Below are 19,472 nucleotides of genomic sequence, written 5' to 3'. Positions count from 1 at the left end.
CTGAAAGTAGTCCCTTATCCATGGCAAGTTACATGAAAAACTGAATATTCAAATAATTTTGTACAAGAACTTAACCAGAATTTAATACAATTATGTCTGTATTTCACAAAAGATTACTGAAGATAACACCCTTAGTAATATTTGTAGTAATTGAGATCTAAGAAATCACCGACTAAAAATTACTTCCAAAGTAGGTAAATGACGAAAAGTAGAACTAACTGTAGCACAGCCAACTACAACAAAAAATTTGCAGAGTACAACTATCAGAAGTCATTTAACAAACTTGACAAGTTGTGTCTAATTTCTCTGGTGTGCCAGTATTTCCAAGTTATCTTCTAAGAAAGTATTTAAATGCAGTTTCAGACACTGGACCAAGAAAACATTGAGTTTACACCTATTAAATTAACTAAATTTACTTTATCTTCTGAAAAAAAATCTGCTAGGTGTTATACGATTCAAACATGCCCAGATGAGTACATCTAAGAACCTGCTGCTTGTCATTTAAGAAATCACAAGGACAAGTAGTCTTGTCGCTTGATCTGAAAACTGAGAAAGAAGCATTATTCAGGAATTTAACAGACTGTCTCGGTGCTACATTCTGCAACTAGAATCACTCTGACCTAGAAGATTGTCTCTTCAAGACTATTTCTTTTAATAACTTTTTGTACCTTAAGTACTGTTATCAAGTATTCTGTCTCCTAAAGGCTAATTTCTTTCATTAGTATTTCTTCTGAAACCAAAGTAATCTCCTATTCTGCAAAGCTTCCTCTTTTTCCTGTTTGTTCCAGATATTTCTTCTACTTCTCCAGCATTACAATTAATTAATGCAACACTGGTAACTTTCAAAGAGACTCTTGCTTTCAAGTTTTGTTTCTCTTAAGCTTGAACTCTACTGTAGGAGCTTTGCCTCACTGCCCTCCATTTTCTAATATCCCTAAGCTCTCAATCCATCCTTCTTCAGAAACATCATACTAATGCCCCTCCAACAATTTCTCCTGTCTACAACACAACAGTGAGATGTTACTTCCTCAAAGATTCCCAACTCCAAGACAAGAACCCTAAACCATCAGCTTTACACAACTGTCTCTAGCTATCCTTTGTCAACAACGCAATGCAACTGCACATCAGTCCCCGAAAGCCTCGAGGGCTGCTAATAAAGCAAGAAACTTTTTGCTAATGCCTCGTTAAGTTACCATGTACCTGCTTGACAGAATAATAGGGTTAACTGCTTCAACTTTCCTAGAAGGAACAGCAGGAAAACACACCTACTGGGCAGCACTAAAATGATGTCATGTGAATTGAACAGCAGGACTTATGTCATCCTTCAAAAGCCCTCCATAAACAGGAAGGAAGTTCTGAAGTGGATTGAGAGATGTAAAGGATGGAACATCATCTTTGGAGAAGGCACAGACACATCTAAAACCTAAAAAGTAACCAGTTTTCTAATAACCTAAGACCAGCTTTGACAGCCAGGACAAAAAGGCACCTATGCTGCTACCTGTGTACCTACTGGCCTAATCAGGGAATAAGGTATGGATGCTCTGATATTCCATCGTAAATGCAGACTGACAGTTAAGGCTGACTTCCGACAAAAAAATACTGAGAATTATTTAACAGCAAAGGAAAACTTGGCTAGTTTTCAATATAATATCGGTCAGCAATATAATTAAATATTCCCTGAAAGTTAGTCAAACACTCCTCAAATTGTACTTGTCCAGCTATAAAAACAAGCGATACTTGTGACACTTGAAAATGTTCAAACAAATTCTAACTAACCAGATCTACTTACTACCATCTCACTTCTTTCTCTTGCCAGGTTCATGTGGCCTTCTTTTCATGGCCTTTTGGAACACCTTTCCAGAAACTGCTTTCCCTATGCAAGCAGGAAATCCTGAGTTCATTTTCTTCCCTTGTTTCCTCTCTCAAGTCATGTTCTCTCTTCACAACTGCTTCATATAAAAGATACTTTACTTTAGCTCATTGTTCCGCCTTCCCACAACCTATTCATAGACACACATTTCAAACTGTTCAAAAGACCCTGACACATTTGTATTCTGCACATAAAACTACAGCCTACAGCCAATAAAGAACCAAAGCAGAACAGACTTGCCTACTAACAAAAGAATCCCATGCTGCTGTACTTGCTGCCACTGAAACATGGATATGTTCAAATGCACTAAATGCTTTTTAGTTTGAGTGTAAAGTATAATTAAACTCCACTTCTGTACATGACCACAACTAACCCAGACTGGACACACTGGTCAAAGTTCGTTCCGGTCCATCCAGAATTTAGAAACTATGTGTTCTTCTGCCTAAGGTCATCTCTGGGGTCAACATACTTAGCATGCACAAAAACTGAACTCATCAGAGCTTCCAAGTAGACGTCTATTATCAACTCTCCTATTAAGGATGCTTTAAAAAGAGAGCTGCTCAGTATACAGCAGCATAGCATATATATACATAATCACAGCATCAAGCTATCAGATGCCCTTAAGTTGATTTTTAGCAATTCCATTTTTGGAAACATGAAGCTAATCATCCCTGTACTCATGGAAATCTCTCATCAGAGGTAAACTGAAAGCTTTCGTATTCAAGAAATGCATCTGGCTTTCAGCAGGAGACATTTGCTGGGTGACAGCACATAGGAAGGTTACATAGGAAGCACTAAGGCTTAGGGGTGGAAAGATGCAACTGGAACATGTTTATTTAAAAAGAATAAGCCCAACACAAAGATAAAACAGTATCACTTATATCACATTACAAATATATCCAAAAAATCAGCTTCCAATTACTACCTTAACTTGCTTTTCCTTCTTTTTCCGTACATCTTCCCATTCATTCACAATCCTCCCCCACAGGATCCACGAGTCTTCTTCAAGATGGCTGAGATTGCTAGAAGCTGATGAACTAGATACAAGAGAAGATCCACTATTTCTTCTTGACCCATTTACTGATCTTAAGGATTTGCTATCTGTTTCCAAGAGTCTGCAAAGAAAGTACACAAAAACCAAATTCAAGTTCTTCTAATCAAAGGATCACACTATTAATTGTTTTCTTCACAAAGAATGCATGCAGAAGTTCAGTGAAACAGTTTAACCAGCATTCATTTGGACTAAATGTGAAAAGAACTGTTCGATGTTACTGCTTTCTCTTGAGATCTCAAGTAAATCTGCAGACAGAATAGTTCACACTGCAGCATTTTAAGAAACAGATAAAAATGTCACCCACAGCTGTCATGCATCAGACTGACAAAGAGAACCTAAGGAAGTTAAATATCGCCAATGATAACATCAAATGTCAAAGAATTTTTAAAAATACAGTCATTTACAAGACAAAAAGTTAGCCTCCTAGAAGTCTACCTGATCACACTTTTTAAAAAATTGACAGTGTAAATAAAGACAGAACAACTAAAACCTTCGAAGCAATTTTAAAACAACTGACATTTGCTGACAACTGTTCACAAATCAACACGGTGTTTTATAAATGCACAGGAGAAATCACAGACCTACAGACCAAGGACCAGGCAACAGAAGTGATTAGTAGAGCTAATGAATGTGTAATTAAAGTGAGGAGTTCAAACATGAGAACCTCCAGCAGCAAAGTATAAATAAAGATGTGTTAAGTGCTAGACAAGTTCCTGACAATACTTCCCTGTGAGCTGGTTGCTGTGGCCATTAACTTGGCAAAAAGGCAATGCTTTGTTTATCCTCAACTAATATTGAGCCCCATAAGCAGAGGGAAATTTTTTAGACCATGTGTTAGGTAAGAGCAAGAATTCAGACTAACTTGGAAGTGTTTTGCTATACCAAGAGCTTCGTTTGTGCTTTAACTTCTAAGAATTCCAACATCAGTACATCAGAGCCATGAGGTTGAATAATTTCTCAAAAATTAGCATGAAAGTTAATCCCTCAGCATTTCAGCAAGGTCAGGTTATGTTTCAGATATTTAATAAATTATAACCCAAGGCATATTGTATCAGAGATGGTACAGAAATCTCAGCATACTTACAATTTTTAAGATCTCTGCTACAATAAAGATATTTATACTAGCTTTCCCTGTTCCCAGCTTTCACCTACTGGTGTTTATGAAAGTAAGGGAAAAAGTAATTTAATTCATGAAGACAAGTAGTACAGTTTCTGCAGCAGCATTTTGTTTGGAAAAGAGTTAAATGGTAACAGCTTCAGGAAAAAAAAAAAAAAAGCAAAGCCTTTTCAAGACAAATTTTCATTTGTAATTTTATTTTTAAAAAAATTTCAAATAAATTTCCATTTATTAATGGAATGCAGAAAATCTAGTTCTGAAGAAAATACTTTTAAATCCACTTCAAATGTTTAGAAACTTGGCTTATACTGATCCATAACGAAAATTTAGTTTGAAACTACTTCTCTCAATCCAAGACAATGCCTAAACACCAAATTCAAAGTAATCACAGAGGAAAAACAAGCACAGAATAAACATTAAGATTATAAAAACAAGGTTCTAAGGAGACACTTCAATTTTTCACAGCTTTCTGTAGAAGTTATACTAAGTTTCTGTAATTTGACCTTACCTGGATAAACTCATTGTCCTTAGATTTGAAAATGGGAAGTTCTTTTTACAGTAAGTCGCAAGTTCTGTGACGTTTGGTCACTGTTTCTTTCATTTAAAACTTTATAAATGATTTACTAATGCCAAACAGTTCCACCAGGACTCTGGACTGAGCTTCCTCTTTATTCTGTGGGGACTTCCAGTATAATTAGATTACAGACTACTACAAGACATAGCTTGAAACAATTTGAGTTCTTCTCCCTTCTTTCTGTCTACCTAATTCATATTCTCCTTCTCACATAAAACCCTACAAAAAACTCAAAACCTTTACAAACATCCACAGCAGCAGTTCTTCCAGCAAGCAGAAAGAATGGTTCCCTGTGAACAGAGTACAATTCCTTGTCAACAAAGTGCCACTGTGCTAAACTACAGATGCAAACTGTTCTGAAACTACAGTGCACCCGGTGTAAGAGCATTGAATTTCAGTATTAAAGGGCAGTATCTCACCAGCACTTGATAGGGTAGCCTCTAACTAGAATTCACACACAAGACTAGTGTGGGACTAAGAATATATCTGGCTAAAATTAAATAAAACCAGACAAGATTTGCTGGTATACTTAGTAAATGAAGAAAGCTGACTTGAGACAGAAAGGCCAAGCTCACATTCTTCTTTTAACAGGCCAGGCAGTCTGACTGCAGGCCTTAATGAGAAGACTCTAGATGCAAAGACATTACTCTCCAACACAGATAAGCAGTCCAAAGAACAGTTTGCTTTTCAAATAAAAGTTAGTCCCTTTGTCATTAACAGACTAGAAAGCCTCAGAATAAATGCAAACTAGCTTTCTTAAAAGCACTATTCAACTATTTTTTGCTTCTTTTGATAATTTTTTCACTTGCACAGCAAAAATTACGTGTAGTTCATCTTTGAAGAGAGACAATCTCAAACCACAAGGAAGAACATATGAGGTCGTTCTAGAAGCATCCTTCTATTGTCAAAATCTGGGCAGATGTATCAAATTCCCTACAAACTGTGCTGCTATTAAGCTGCAGAATGCCGACATGAGAGAAGACATGCCAGGTGACATACAGGCATTGGCCCCTCCTCTCCCCAGTTACTCTTTTCCTCCACTGGAAGTTACTACCCTCAGAAGTGACTCAGCAGAGAAAACAAACAAACCGACAAATATAAAACCCCAAACCAAACAATCCCCCCAACCAAGAATAATAACAAAAAACCCAAGAAAAAACACACAAAAAAATAACCAACAAAAAAACCACTATCAAAAGAAAACCACCAAAAAAACCCAAAAAACCCACCCCCCTCCCCAAATCCAACCAAAAAAAACCAAACAAACCCAACCCAGCCAAAAATAGAGTACCTCAATTGCCTCACTGCAAAGTCTAGCACACTCACAGAAGCAGGAACAGAAGCTAGTTTGAGCTAAATTACCAAACCCTGCACTTCACTACAGCACAGGGATAGCCACCATCAGTAGGTAACAAAGCCCAGCATCTACCTGCCAAGTCTAAAAATCTGCTTGGAGCTCAAGTTGTTTACAGTCAACCTCTCAAAAACTACTGAAACATACTTGTCAAATATAACCAAATTTTGCAAAAGGACAGATAACTTAAGAGTCCTGCCTCGAAAGTGAAAATGAGTATGGGTTCTGGAAATTCAGCATTAAGAAATTACACAGTCCAATTTAATTTCTCAGTGATATTGTATTGATTTGCAATCACTGTGCACATCAAGAGCAACTGAGCCACCTGAAAGTTGCATCTTGAATTTTACATGGTGCAGATAAATATGCACTCATAGAACAGCTATCAGGAAAACTGTTACTTACTATACAAAAAAAGGCAAGATGAACAGAAAAAACTGATTAGGAATTTACTTTTAATTAATTTAAGACATGCATCTGGCACCACTAGTGTAACAGCAAGAAGGTGGCTGAGCACAGTTCTATCTCTTTACATAGCAGGTTATGTAGCTGAAACAAGAACTGGATAAAAGTCGAAAAAATAGAATTGAGAAATACTTGAGATTTTAAGAAATTAATAGGAATTACAATTTTTCTCTTAGAAGGTAAGAAGGTTATACACAAGTCTCATCCCTGAGATACTCTACTTTAAATTGGATACTAAAAATACTGGTCAGTGTACTTTCTTACTATTAGAGGCAGCTATAAACACTCCTGTAAAACAAAGAGAGAAAAACCACTTTTTAGAGTTCCACAAAACTGTAATTTGTAAAAACACAGCACAAGAATACAAATTCTTAAACCTTTGGGCTTTCAAACTGAAGCGTTATGCTATGAAGTTTTAACTAATTCCCCTTTAACAGCCTCTATGCTACAATTGAAATAAACCAATTTTAGTCTCATTACTGTACTTTGAAGAGCAAAAAGTTTTCCATTCACCTGTTCTGTTCCTCAAGTTTAGCAAGTAATTCTAAGTCGTCTGGGCTCAGCTGTGTTGGTGAGGATGGTGACAGGGCAGGTGTAGATAGAGTGGTGGAGGGGGATGTGGTGTGTAGGGAGGCAGATGGACTCGCCACCTGGCTGGCCATTTGACTGACGGTGTGCGATACCGTGTTCTTCACCCATGAGAGAGTGGAGCTCAGCTTGCCTGCAACCTTGTCTGTCGCCACCTGTATCGACAAAGAGAAGAGGATGCAAAAGCTGTCCTTTTTTTAACTCCTTTTTTTCCAGCAAACCTGCTGCATCAAACAAAGGAAAAAATATACAATATGCACAAAGCAACACAGATTATTTATTTCTCCAGGACCCCAAAGCTGTCAGAAGTAACACAAGCATCAACAGCAATACAGTATTATAGAAGTAACATGCAAGTATGTTGCTAATCCACAAAGACAAACCCCGAGAAACTCCTGATGTATACTCACAGAGCTCATCTCTGCAGTACAGAAATACCACAGGATCCAGGATCAGCTCCGACTTCCCATTATAAAAATAAATAGAAATAAAAGCTTATTTTAAAACATCTTGATAAACTAAAATAATGGCACAGAAACTGTAGAAATACAGAAATAGAAACAGTCAACTACTTTACCAATAGACACTGAAGCAGAGTATGAGTGTAACCCCCCAGGTCACCCACTGCTCACCTTCACTAATCCCTACGGTGGCAGCACAGAGCAAGGGCACAGCACTTCTAATTTATACCACAGCAAATTATCTTCTAGCACTTCCAGGGTGCAGAAAACAGTCACAAAGAATCTATGCTCATGCATCTACAACAGCCGAAAGTCTCACAGTAAGGCATCACACTGCTGCCTCTTTTCTTTCCTCACTTTCTCTTCAGGTCACTCCTACACCAGGCATCCTTGATCCCCAGTCCCACTGCCAGTGCCTGAACAGACCCAGGGTTTTGAGGAAAAAGCAAGAGGTGCTACTCAAGTAGTCAGGGGAGGAGCGGGGTCAGGAAAGCAAAGGTTAACTGGTGCTGGTCATTATCTGCTGCTACTTGAGCAGTGGAAAGAAGAGCAGCTGTTGGGGGCATCTTCCAGTGAACCCCGCACTAGAGCTTCCCTTCAGCATCTAAAAATGTAAAAGGCTTTGACCTACAGTAACTCAGAGTTTAATTCTTCCCCAGCCCAACTCAAGAGGAAATTCAGATGCCCCTCAGAGGAAGGGCTAGTTGCCTAGCAAATGTTAAAACTTGGCAAAACCAAGGCTGAAGAGGAACTTCTGAAGTGGTGTTGCTGGTAACTATTTATTTTGAACTTTGCTGATTTCCTCAAAACACTGAATTACTCAATGCCACAAACAATTCTGCAGTACAGCCTATAAATAATTACTAAGGTACTACAGATACTGAGCTACAGGGAAAAAAAAATCCCTTCCCAAGATCCTCCAATAGAATATAATTAAAGCAAAATTTCTACTGAAATAAACTCCATCTCATCACACTGTGCATTTATCTGAAACACAATATATAGACTGACTGGTTGCTGAAACAGAAGCATTTATTTGGATACAATACTAAAAGAACTTTTTTTGTCAATCAAATCCAGCAGTATTTTATTTTCACTTCATTTCAAAAAGAAGACACACTAAATGCCTTCAGAAAACAAGAGGAACACCACAGGCCAAACCCGTATAAGTGGTACTCAACCTTCCCACTTACTCTCCAACAACAACATGACACCTAAGAGCTCTCCTAGAAGCCTGGAAGAAGTTTCCTATTTCCAGATGCTTAGCATTCATTCTGAAAATGGTATCAAATTTTGCTAGAAGTCTTCAGAGGCAGGGATGCAAACCACAGGTGGGAATAGTAAGATACCAACATAAGCATCAGAAAGGTTCCAGTTGCCTCTTGTCACTGTTGGACAGCAAAACACAGGTGTATCAAAAGAAGAAAAAAAAAAAAAAGAGAAAGAAAAAAAAACCCTCAACAACCCCAACCACAAAGATCCCAACACATCTTTTAAATACAATCTTGGAAAAAAATTGCTTCCAACACTAGCATTTGACACCATCTTTTATAAAAGAAAGGAATGAAAATTACTAGAGGTTTCAAAATTCTAAGTTTAATACATGCATTAATATTTCACTCAGTCTATATCCTTTATTCACTATTGCTGTGAAAGGATAAATTACTGCTGTTTCACTTTGAATAAAATTACATTATAATGAAGGTAATTCATACATCTCACTTAAGACTGATTATTTTCTCAAAGGCTTTAAACTGCTTAAAATATCACAAGTAATGCAAGTATTCAAAAAGTAAATGCTGGCAGAAACAGGGCCAATCTTAACACAGTAAAAATGACTGTCATACACAGCAGGCTTTAAGAGTTACCCACTCTAAGAATCTTAGGTATAAAGATTAGAAAAGCAGTGATTTTGAGTAATACCCTATGTGGTGCAAACAGGAAGAGAAAACACACGTTCAATTTTTATCTTTTCACAAAGAAAGATAACTGGGAAGACTTAAGGCAAAAAACAAAATTCAAGGTCAATCTGGCTTATAAATGATGAGGCTTACACTGTACAGTAAGAGTTGAAGGGGAGGTGGTATAGGGACAGAAATCAAGAATCTTGCTAACATTCATTCCCCAAGATATCAGTGGGCATTAAAAAAAATAGCTAAAAGGTTTGTAGAAGCCAATTATGTGAAGAGTATCAAACAGTATGGCCAAGAAAACCATGCAAGACAGCAGGTTAAGTCAGTCAAAACAATGTGCCTAACAATACTGTTTCTTAGGGCAGCTCAGACTTTCATTAGAATGTATCAGAGAATTAGTACCCCAAAACTATTCCTAGCCAGCTATCTGAAAACATCAACACAGAGAGCCAGCAAAGTGCACAGCTGCCAAAAGCAAATGTTTGAAGATCAAAAGGCTCACAGTGAAGTTTGCATCAAAAACACATGAGGAATTTGTTTAGGGAAAAATAGCTATGGCAGTCACCTAGAGCCAAGCTAAATTAAGAAAAACACAATTCTGATCTAATAGCTTACTAGTCATGCCTACATCCTTTTTGCCAGGCTTTTCCTGATTTCCTCAATATCTAAAGCCAGCTCTCTTAAATTGTCAGCATCAGTGAAGACTCCTGAGCCTAGACATGAAGGTATTTAGCTATGTGTTCATCATCCATTTCCCTAAATAGGATACAGTAACAGGATTTTTCATATTTCATCATTTCACCTACATTAATTTCAAAATTTATAACAGTGGCAGAAGATTTCACAGAGTTAATATCTGAAAAGTGATTTAAGACCTTCCAGAAATCAGGTCACTGAAATTTGAAAATGAAAAAACCTTGGGCTGTATCCCAAGAAACCTGATCTGAACAAATGCGTATCTCATTAATAAAGATGATTCTATATTTTTATACCTATGACTCTAGTAAACTGCCTCCAGAACCCAATGTGTATCAGAACACTAACTATAAAATAAGTCATATGCACAGTTTTTAGCATTTCTTTCCTTTGTGTGGGTTTACTCTAATCTGAGAACAAATCAGAATTTTTATGAGAAGGGGAAATAAAATACTCTGATTCAGAATTATAATGTCCAGGAAGTCAATTATAAAATACCAGGATTTTTGAAAGTGAGTATATATTGTCATAGTAATTTTAGGGGTTTGGTTTTGCTTGTTTCTTTAGTATGTGTTTTCTTTTGGTTCCCTTTAAATACTAACATGCAAATAGAACTTAGTCTAAATTTTAACAGAAAATCACTGGCAATAAAGCAAGTTATTTTTATGGTAGTTTATTAGTAATGTTGATTCTCTTCAGGAAAGTATGGCATTAGCAGTTACATTTGTTGAGCTGATTCTAGTGATGTGGAGATCCAGTTACTTGAATTATTTTACCAAATTTAAGCTGCCAATCTATAGTTTGGTGTAATTATTTTTCCTCCTGTGAAAAGCAATGCACCGGCAATCTTGTAGATACTCTGAGTACTCCTATACTTGCCTTCCCAACTCTTTACCCTCCTCTTAATAAAGACTGGAAATCCCTGCTACATGTCAGTAGCTTTCCAATTCCATGTACACCATTCCATCCAACAGGGAACATCCAACTTGGCTATCACTAAACCACCGACCATTGCTGCCTCCCACCTTTCTGCTGACAACCTCTGCAACAAGAAATCTGAGACATGCTAAGACAATATGTACACAGTACACAAGTGAATCCTACTGACTCCCAGGAGATCTGTACCTCTCCTCTGACAGCACAAAGGAAAGAACTACAGGTTTTACTCTAGGCCTGTCAGAGCAACTGGGGCTCCCCCAGTTACAAATCACAGTGACAGCAAGGAGAATACATTTAGTATGAATGACAGCAGATAGTTTCACTGGGCATCACCACCTCCAGCAAACTCAGGAAAATCTGTATGAGCATTTGTTTAACCTCCCCTCTTTAGAGATGTAATTTTGCTTAACACGGCATTCTGGAAAGACTCAAGAGAACAAATCTCATTAAACCTTTAATCTTTGGGGTTTTTTGGACAGTGTCCTCAAGGCTTTTCTAAACAAACGTTTCTTTAAAAACCTGGTTGTTATTACTTTAACGGTGATACATCTGCAGGCATTTTGCCTTCAAGAATGATGCTTCGCTCTTCAGTTACAAAGTGTCCTTCCCTTTGCTACTCTTCATTGCTGTGGAAAAGACCTTGTAGTCACGTGCTGAGCTTTATGTAGCAGGAACAAGGACAGCCAGATACACCACAGTTCCCGTCCTATGATCTGAGCTAGGTCACAGCGATCAGTCTAACTACACACGAGTCAGGACTTTGGTCTTTGCCGTCACCCTCGCTCCTCTGCCGCTCCCCCCTTACTGATGGAGCCCTCCCGCTCCCAAAGCTGCTCCAGCCCCGCGCCTTCCCGGCCAACCGCGCACCGCGGCCGGCAGCTGCACGCAGAGCTCGAGCGCAGACTGCTCCCGAGTCCCGACACCTCCCACATCTAGGCGAGCTCGCCACTCCCCTTCAGCTAACCAGCCCCGGCTGGAAGTCCCCAGTTAACAGGATTCTTTGCTCAACTCACCTCAGCCACTTGTTCAACTCTGCAAAGAGAATTAGTGTTTCCTTGTTATTCCCAGCATTTTTCAGATGCTAAAATCAAGTTACCTTTAAAGAGTACAAAAGGTAACCTACATCGGCTGGGATGTATGTCAAACTATCAAGAGCACTATCGGGATACTCAAGCCATTACTAATTATTATTAATGAGTGGTCAAAAATAGAATCAATGGAGTTTAAAAACGTGCTTTTTCTCCAGAGGGGAATCACTCAAGAACCTGCCAATTTATCCAAGATTTTGAACACAAATGCCACTTCCAACCCACTCTTGGGACACCAACTCCTTCCACTGAAGATGGCTAGGTCTGGAGACAAGCAGGCAGGGGCACATCTTCGTTAACCTGCACAGGAAGACGCATGGAACTAAGCAGGCATCTCCCAGCTCCAAAGCAGGCACACTCGTTCAGGTTCCCAGTCCCATTAACGCTGCTCCTGGCTTGCCAACGAACCCAGAGCACAGGAACACTTCACAGGCATCTGCCTACCTAAGGTCATCTAGATACCTCCTAAAGAAATGTCTGAATTTTGAGTTTGAACATAGTGATCTTTAAAAAGATGGGGGGGACACAAGATTTAATTACGAAAGAGTTGGTACTCTTATGCAGTTTCCATTAGGAAAACAGAACTACCAGCAATTCTCAGCCACCTGATGAGTCAATCAGGCAAGACCCAGACCTGTCTGTTACATCCTCCAAGACATTGCAACGCTAATGTATATTTATATTGACACTAAACACAGATGCATGATACGCAGCATATATATGCCAACTAAAATACATAAAATCCAGTATCGCAACTTCATGTTTAGCATTTTTATTTAGCTGATGATCACAGGGCTTTATGACCAAGAGGAACTACAATACCGTGTTTAGTTTTCCAAGTTACTCAAAGGAATACTGCAATGAGGCTGCATATAACATATTTGAAGTAAGGCCAGCTAAAGGTAGACTACAACATTCCACATTACACACAAGTGTATAAACCTCCTTCCCTGAGAATACCCAGGCAATGTGCAGCACCTTACAGAAGGCCTCAATCTGTAAGCACCCTGTGTATTTGCATTTGCCAAACAATATCTGGTTTTTTCTAAAAAAATTTATTTAGACTTCTTTTAAAAAGGTATTTCACTGTATACGTTGAATTAGCTTACTACTTTTTTCCTGCATTTCCCTGAGGAACATTTGTATCAAAGGATTACACATATCTTTATTACCCAAAAGATTACAGATATCTTGAAATACTGTCTCAACTACTCTTACCATATGACAAAGTAAAAATAACTGCAAGCCTTACACAAACTAGTGTATGTATAATTTGCTTTCAACAATTTCTTCTCTTCATGAAGAGAGAAAGAAATGGGAACTTCCAAAACACAGGAAATAATCTCCATACTACTCTACATATAAAAAGTCTCACATAATTGGGTCTGAAATTGTATATGTGGTTTTCAAGCCAGTTTTATAGCATTCCATAGACCCAGTCTCATTCTTGCTTCAAAGTTAATAGCATTCTAATACCTGTAGAATAAATTAAACCAACTCAGTCAATGACGCATGCAGGAGATGTAGCTGGTGAACCAGCCTGCTATCATGCTCCCTGACAAGATAAAATCCTTATTTAGGGCTCAAACATGTTTCACTGTAAACTTCATTTGGGTCTTTTACACTACAAATTCATATAACTGACTTCTGTCAAAGCATGAGTGAGAAGTCCTGACTTGCCCTCATATTCCTGATTTTTCTTGTAATATCACCTAACAGTAGTCAGGAATGTCATGGCTAGCATTCCCTAGCTTGCATTTCACTTGGTACACACTAGTTCTCCAAGCCTTTCTGAAACAAAAAAATAAAGCAGTCTAACATTTTAGATTGTATAAAATTTGGGCTATCAGAAAGCCTTGCATAGCATCATTTTTTAAAAGTCATAATTTGACTAACATGTCATGAGGTTTTGATAGTCCCAAAGAAACCTGAAGTGGCAGTTTACATGTACAACTAATATACGAGGTGTTTTAAAGAGGAACTTCATTAGAAATGTTGTAGCAACCCACTAAATGTTGAAACCATTGCTCAAAGTCATATGAGTAACATTTCCATCACTGACCAAGTTGCACTGTTTCCAAGAACAGTTCCAGGTTTTTAATTACCTCTGCAGTCAGGCATTGTCCCAGTGTGCTGAGAAAACAAACCACAGTGCTTTTCCTGACACTATCTTCTGTCCATCTAAAGATGGTCCTTTATCAGAAAAAGTTTCACATCTGACACAGGAATGTAACAATCTTCAAGAAACTGAGGCCTTCTTTCAAGGGAAAAGAATTAGATACAGTGCTTTTGTACAAAAGATGGCTGAGAGCTCCTCAGAGCTGCAGAAAAAATACTGATGGACTACAGTAAAAACCTTTAACAGAGAACTTCCTTTGTTCTCTTAGACCCCAGTCTGGAAAATTTCTTTGTATTTGAGGTTCAGCATGCCAACGACACACACACACACTTGAACGACCAACCCCTTGGCTAACAAAACAGAGGGAACAATCAGATTAATCAGCTAAAATAAAATCAACCATGTCAGGGTTTTTTATGCAATAGATTGGAAGATTTAGGGGTTTTGTTTTTTCAGTAGAATGCAACTCAATTATTTAACTGGAGTTCAAGTATCATCAGGCACTTACAAAACAGTAACACACTCTGAAGGACACGTGTTTATAATTATAGCTCCTTTCTACAGATTTTACTTTCCTACTCATTCCCCAAAGCCTAGCTTCCTCCTGGAAAGGAGACAGGTTTAGCATCAACACTACATTACAACAAAAATAAACAAAAGTACACAAATGCAGTTAAATTTACTAAAAGCTTTAGGTCTGTATTTTGGTAATGAGGAACAACTGAGTCCTATTTTTAAACATTCACTGACCCTTAATCAAAATCAATGTTTTTAACACAACTCTTCATTTAGAAAGGATAGAAATTTAACTGCTTGTAAATTTTTAAGTTTAAAAAGATTTAGTATCTGACACATGAAAACATACCAGTCCCTGCAACTTTGTTTACGTACTAGCAGCTCAATAATTTTCTAGGTCTAATTCTCCTTTTTTTTGCAGACACCAGATAAACTTCTGGCACAAGGTGCAGGTTAGAACCAAAATGCTCATCTCTCATTTACCAAGCTGTGCACAGTTCCCTTTCCAAAGGGATGTATGAAATGAGACTTAGTGGAGAAACTAAAGGACACAAGCATGTCCCTTATGCAATATGGTAACACTCAAAACTTTACTAATCACTTTCTAGAATTTAAAAAAAACCACATGACAGAGGTTGGTGAGACCCTCACCTTCAGGATATTCCTCTCCTTTAAATGATCATCTAAAAGGCCCACTTTCTATCAGTTACACTCAAGAGTGAAACAGTTTCTAAATGACTGACTGGTAACCAGCTTTTCTTGTGAACTTCGACTCTTTGCAACCTGCAGCTGCTGACACACAAGAAATGGAAGGTAAATGTTTCAGCAGTGAGAAGCACAAATAATTTGTAATTTCCACACTGGACAGGTGTCCAAGCTATCCAGTAAACAGAGCAGATATAAACACAGCTGCAAACATCAACAGTCAATTTTTTTAACACAATCCATGCCAACATCTGTGGTCCTGCAGTAATATTTCATTTTGCCCACTAATTTACTTACCACAGCCATGACTTGCCCTCACAAGCACTTACAGCATAACTGGAAGCAGCATATTATGGTGCTGTGGAAGGGTCTCCCTCCATGCTATTCAAGTCTGTAACAGGGCTCCTGCAGCCTTCTCTGAGCACAGCACAGAGAAATCTAATTTTCCTTAGATATTTAATAAAGAAAAGGGAAATGGCTCTTCAGAGAAATGATGTATCTGCTCATCATCAAATGAAGTCAGTTATGTTCTGATTAGTTGGCCACTGACTTCTGCACATTTTATTTGGAAATAAGGACCTGTTTACTTCTTTCAAAACAGCCTTCTAGGGGAAGAACACAAAGGAGATCAATGAAACCCAGATTATTTTTAGTGTCAGCCTGACACCAAAAAATTCATGTAAAAATCCCAAGCCCATTTTAACATAATGTGTCTCATTATGGAATTTAAACCTGATTTTGTAATTTTGTCTTTAGACAGACCAATCACAATGCTTTCTCCAAAGGGCTGAGAAATACCCACTAAGACTTCAGCCAAACCCATAAAGTTCCACCACTAATGCATTCTAATGGAGGAAAAAAATTACTTTGCTCAATGAATATTTATATTTATTTTATTTATATTTAGCTCTGCTGTTTCAGATAGCATAGAAGCTGGAATTTCTTTTTACTGTGCCTGGAAGTAGTTCACTGTTTGAACTACATATAATCAAGAAGAATGCACGAAAAATGAGACATAAAACTAACTTCTACATGATAGTTATGTGGACAGTACATGTTCAAAATGTTAGGTTTTGGCTAACTATTAATTTTTTACACCCATTTTAAGTGATATTTGATAGTTTTAGCCTTATATAACAAAAATAACAGTAAGCACCTCTAACATCTTCTTAGCTACAAGTGCAGGGTCAATTTATGGCAACAACAATCCCCTACTGAAAGACTGACCCCATCTGACCCAGCCTGATGAAAACATATCCCCCCCATAGTTAATGCAGTGTAAGATACTGATAAGTCAGAATTCTAAGAACATGTCATGATGCCATCAAACAGGTACTTAATGCTATGCTAATATTTAGTCATGACAATAGGCCAAGAAAACTCAGGAGTTTGCGAAGTTCAGCAGCTTACCATACAGCAGAACATACTAAAAACAGCCTACAACCAAAATACTAGGTTTGGATTTTTCTTTCTTTTTTTTTTCCCCCCAAAGGATTGAACTGTAGAAGCAAAAGCAATACTAGTCAGACAAGATGATAAAGTAACATAACCCATCAGAGACAGGAAAAGTTTCTTCAGACAAAAGAACAAAAAGATACTTGGTGATGGCTTTTGGCTGCTTTCCAAGTTGGAAATTAGGACAAAATAAGTGTCCACAGTCATTCCATCATACCACCTTACTTTTTGTCCAGAATAAAAACCCATCCTAGTATTGTACTCCAACCCCAAATATACAACTGCCTGGCTGGGACTGGGAAGGATCACTTCTACAGACAAACAGCAAACAAAGTTGACAGTCACGCAGCCTGAAATAACAGGAGGACCACAGCATCATCCCTGTCATCATGACTGAAAGGAGATCCATTGCCTGAACACTTCCTAGGCTGTCCCCAAAACACCACTTGATGGCTAAACTGAATAATTTCCAGAGTTCACAGGAGGTAGGTGACACTAAGAGTAATTACAGAAAAGTGACAATTCACTAAAATCTCTTCTGCTGCTCCCTCCGAGCAGTGGTTTCTGTGCACACACATACAACAAAAACTCATCACAACCGTGTGTGAAATGAGGAAGGCCAGAGCAGAGCCCAGGCACCATCCATCACCACTTGCTGGAGAAGGAAAGGATGCACTGCAAGCACAGACGCTTGAGCAGAGATCACTACAATAAAAGCAAGACAGTATTCCCAACTTAAAGGAATCCAAACACTGGCAACAGATGATGTCGATTGTTACAAATACAGAAGGCACAAGGCTTGAATTCAGCATGCTCTACAAACCTCAGTGACATATTCAAGAACTTCAGAGAACACATCTAACAACTCAAAATTACATATTCCTATAATATTTACTATTTGTCTTTTTTAAAAACTATTGCTGTTTTAATTGGGTCTAGAAAAAAATATTAATTAAGAGACTATAATCAAGGCAAGTATAGGCTAGTTTAGAAAGCAACATTCATAAACTCGGTGTTAGTTTTTTTTCTTGTTTCTTGGACACACCAGAAAAGACTTTTTCTTTTAAACTATGCATTTGACACTCAAAATTATACGCAAAATATTAAATTCTATTATGCTTGTTTCTTAAGCATTAGAATTTCTTTTTTCTATGAGATAAGGAAACGTAGGAGTAAGAAAGGGTAAACATCATCTTAAGTATGCATGCCCCCCAACTCAGGTGTTTTCCCCCTTCTAGACTGTGATATTAGAACCTTGAAATAGCAAAGTAAGCATTTTTGTTTTCCAAAATTCACTGACAAAGGACTTGTCTTTCCATTTTTAAAATTTCTCTGTTTACTAGCAGTCTTACACAGAGAATAAACTGACAGTAACTGTTTAGGACTGTCACTTTGTCCATTCCTTCTTCTGCCATAAATCTGGAAAGGCTTTTCTCCTCTCTTCCTTTCAACTACTCCAACCACCTCCTGCTTACTTGTTCAACAGCAATTAAATAAGTCCACAGGAGACAAAGATACAAAGAGCAATGCGGAAAAAACGCAACCAAACAAACCAACATAACCAAAACAAAATATGCAAGCCACAAGCTGTGGCTCAAGAAGTCTTTAAGCCTCAACCTGCGGGAGTGTAGGAGGAGATATGGGAAGGAAGTAAGGCTGTTCTGTTGAAGCTTTCTTCTCCAAACATCTGTTCCTCTTCGAAGTACTGTGGGGCTGGATGGACACTCCGTGACAACCGCTACAGCTGCTGACATCCCACTTGATAAAATTCAGGCAATGCTGACTCATAATACTGAGTGCTTTCCTCCTGATCGTGCCCTTCTTTCACTGGCTGTCTCTATTTCCTCTCCTAATCCTTACTTGAAAAAGAACTCATATCTGTGTATTTCAATATGAGCCTTAAATCTTTATAAGCACGAATAGAGAACTGTACAATTGTGATCAAAGCTGACAACTCACACTGGGGAAAGGGAAGAGAAATAAACAGGCACATTTATACAAAACATTTTCATGCTCTCTACCACTAAACCGAACAAGATCCAGCTGCCATCTCCTTTAGGCATGTGAAACAAAGGGAATTAAAAAACAAATAAGGAAAATAGTGAATTTTTTGAAAAATACTTTTGGAGATAAGTAAAACATATTGAATATTATCTGTTCTTCTCTGTATCACTGTCTCCTTTCTATACCTTTTGTATGTGATCTTTGGAAAAGAGAAAGTTATCCTAGGCTGAGGTGGAATACTATGTTTTGATATGGGCAGTGTTAATGGCAGCTCACGCTGGAAACTGAAAATGGTATAAGCCAACTTCTCGTTTGCTATGAAATTGGTTTGATTATCAATGCTGACGATTAGCAGTTGTTACATGGAACCACAGAAACACGGTCGTAAGTGAATAACTAAAACTGGAATATATAACAAGCAGCCAGAACATTAATATCGACTTTTTACCCTCATTATATAAGCACGTTCAGGCTGATGCAGCAGGAGGTGGCGAGAAACGAGTTCTCGCATTTGAAAATTGAAAATTTTCTCGCTCAAGAATGACAGACCTGCG

The 19,472-nt window shown here is 38.0% G+C and overlaps 1 protein-coding gene across 5 annotated transcripts in view; it reads right to left on the bottom strand.

The window, feature by feature from the left end:
* EVI5 (ecotropic viral integration site 5) overlaps positions 1–7,487 on the bottom strand; it is a 62,518-nt gene extending 55,031 nt beyond the window's left edge. The window contains exons 1-3 of one of the 5 annotated variants that reach the window (XM_042030201.1): positions 7,433–7,487; positions 6,948–7,177; positions 2,796–2,985 (exon numbers count right to left, since the gene is read on the bottom strand). In XM_042030201.1, the coding sequence (XP_041886135.1) occupies positions 2,796–2,985; positions 6,948–7,177; positions 7,433–7,441 (429 nt within the window). In that variant the 5' untranslated portion in view covers positions 7,442–7,487. Of the gene's footprint in view, positions 1–2,795; positions 2,986–4,549; positions 4,638–6,947; positions 7,178–7,432 lie in introns of those variants that run through there. The other 4 variants (XM_042030204.1, XM_042030206.1, XM_042030203.1 and 1 more) reach the window with 4 other exon arrangements.
* Positions 7,488–19,472: the final 11,985 nt, after the last annotated feature.

Source organism: Corvus kubaryi, unplaced genomic scaffold (assembly GCF_017639235.1).
Source record: "Corvus kubaryi isolate FWS band 111438036 unplaced genomic scaffold, C.kubaryi_AGA036_p1.0 37334, whole genome shotgun sequence".
In the NCBI taxonomy this organism is placed as follows: domain Eukaryota; kingdom Metazoa; phylum Chordata; class Aves; order Passeriformes; family Corvidae; genus Corvus; species Corvus kubaryi.
This window is presented reverse-complemented; position numbering and strand designations above follow the sequence as displayed.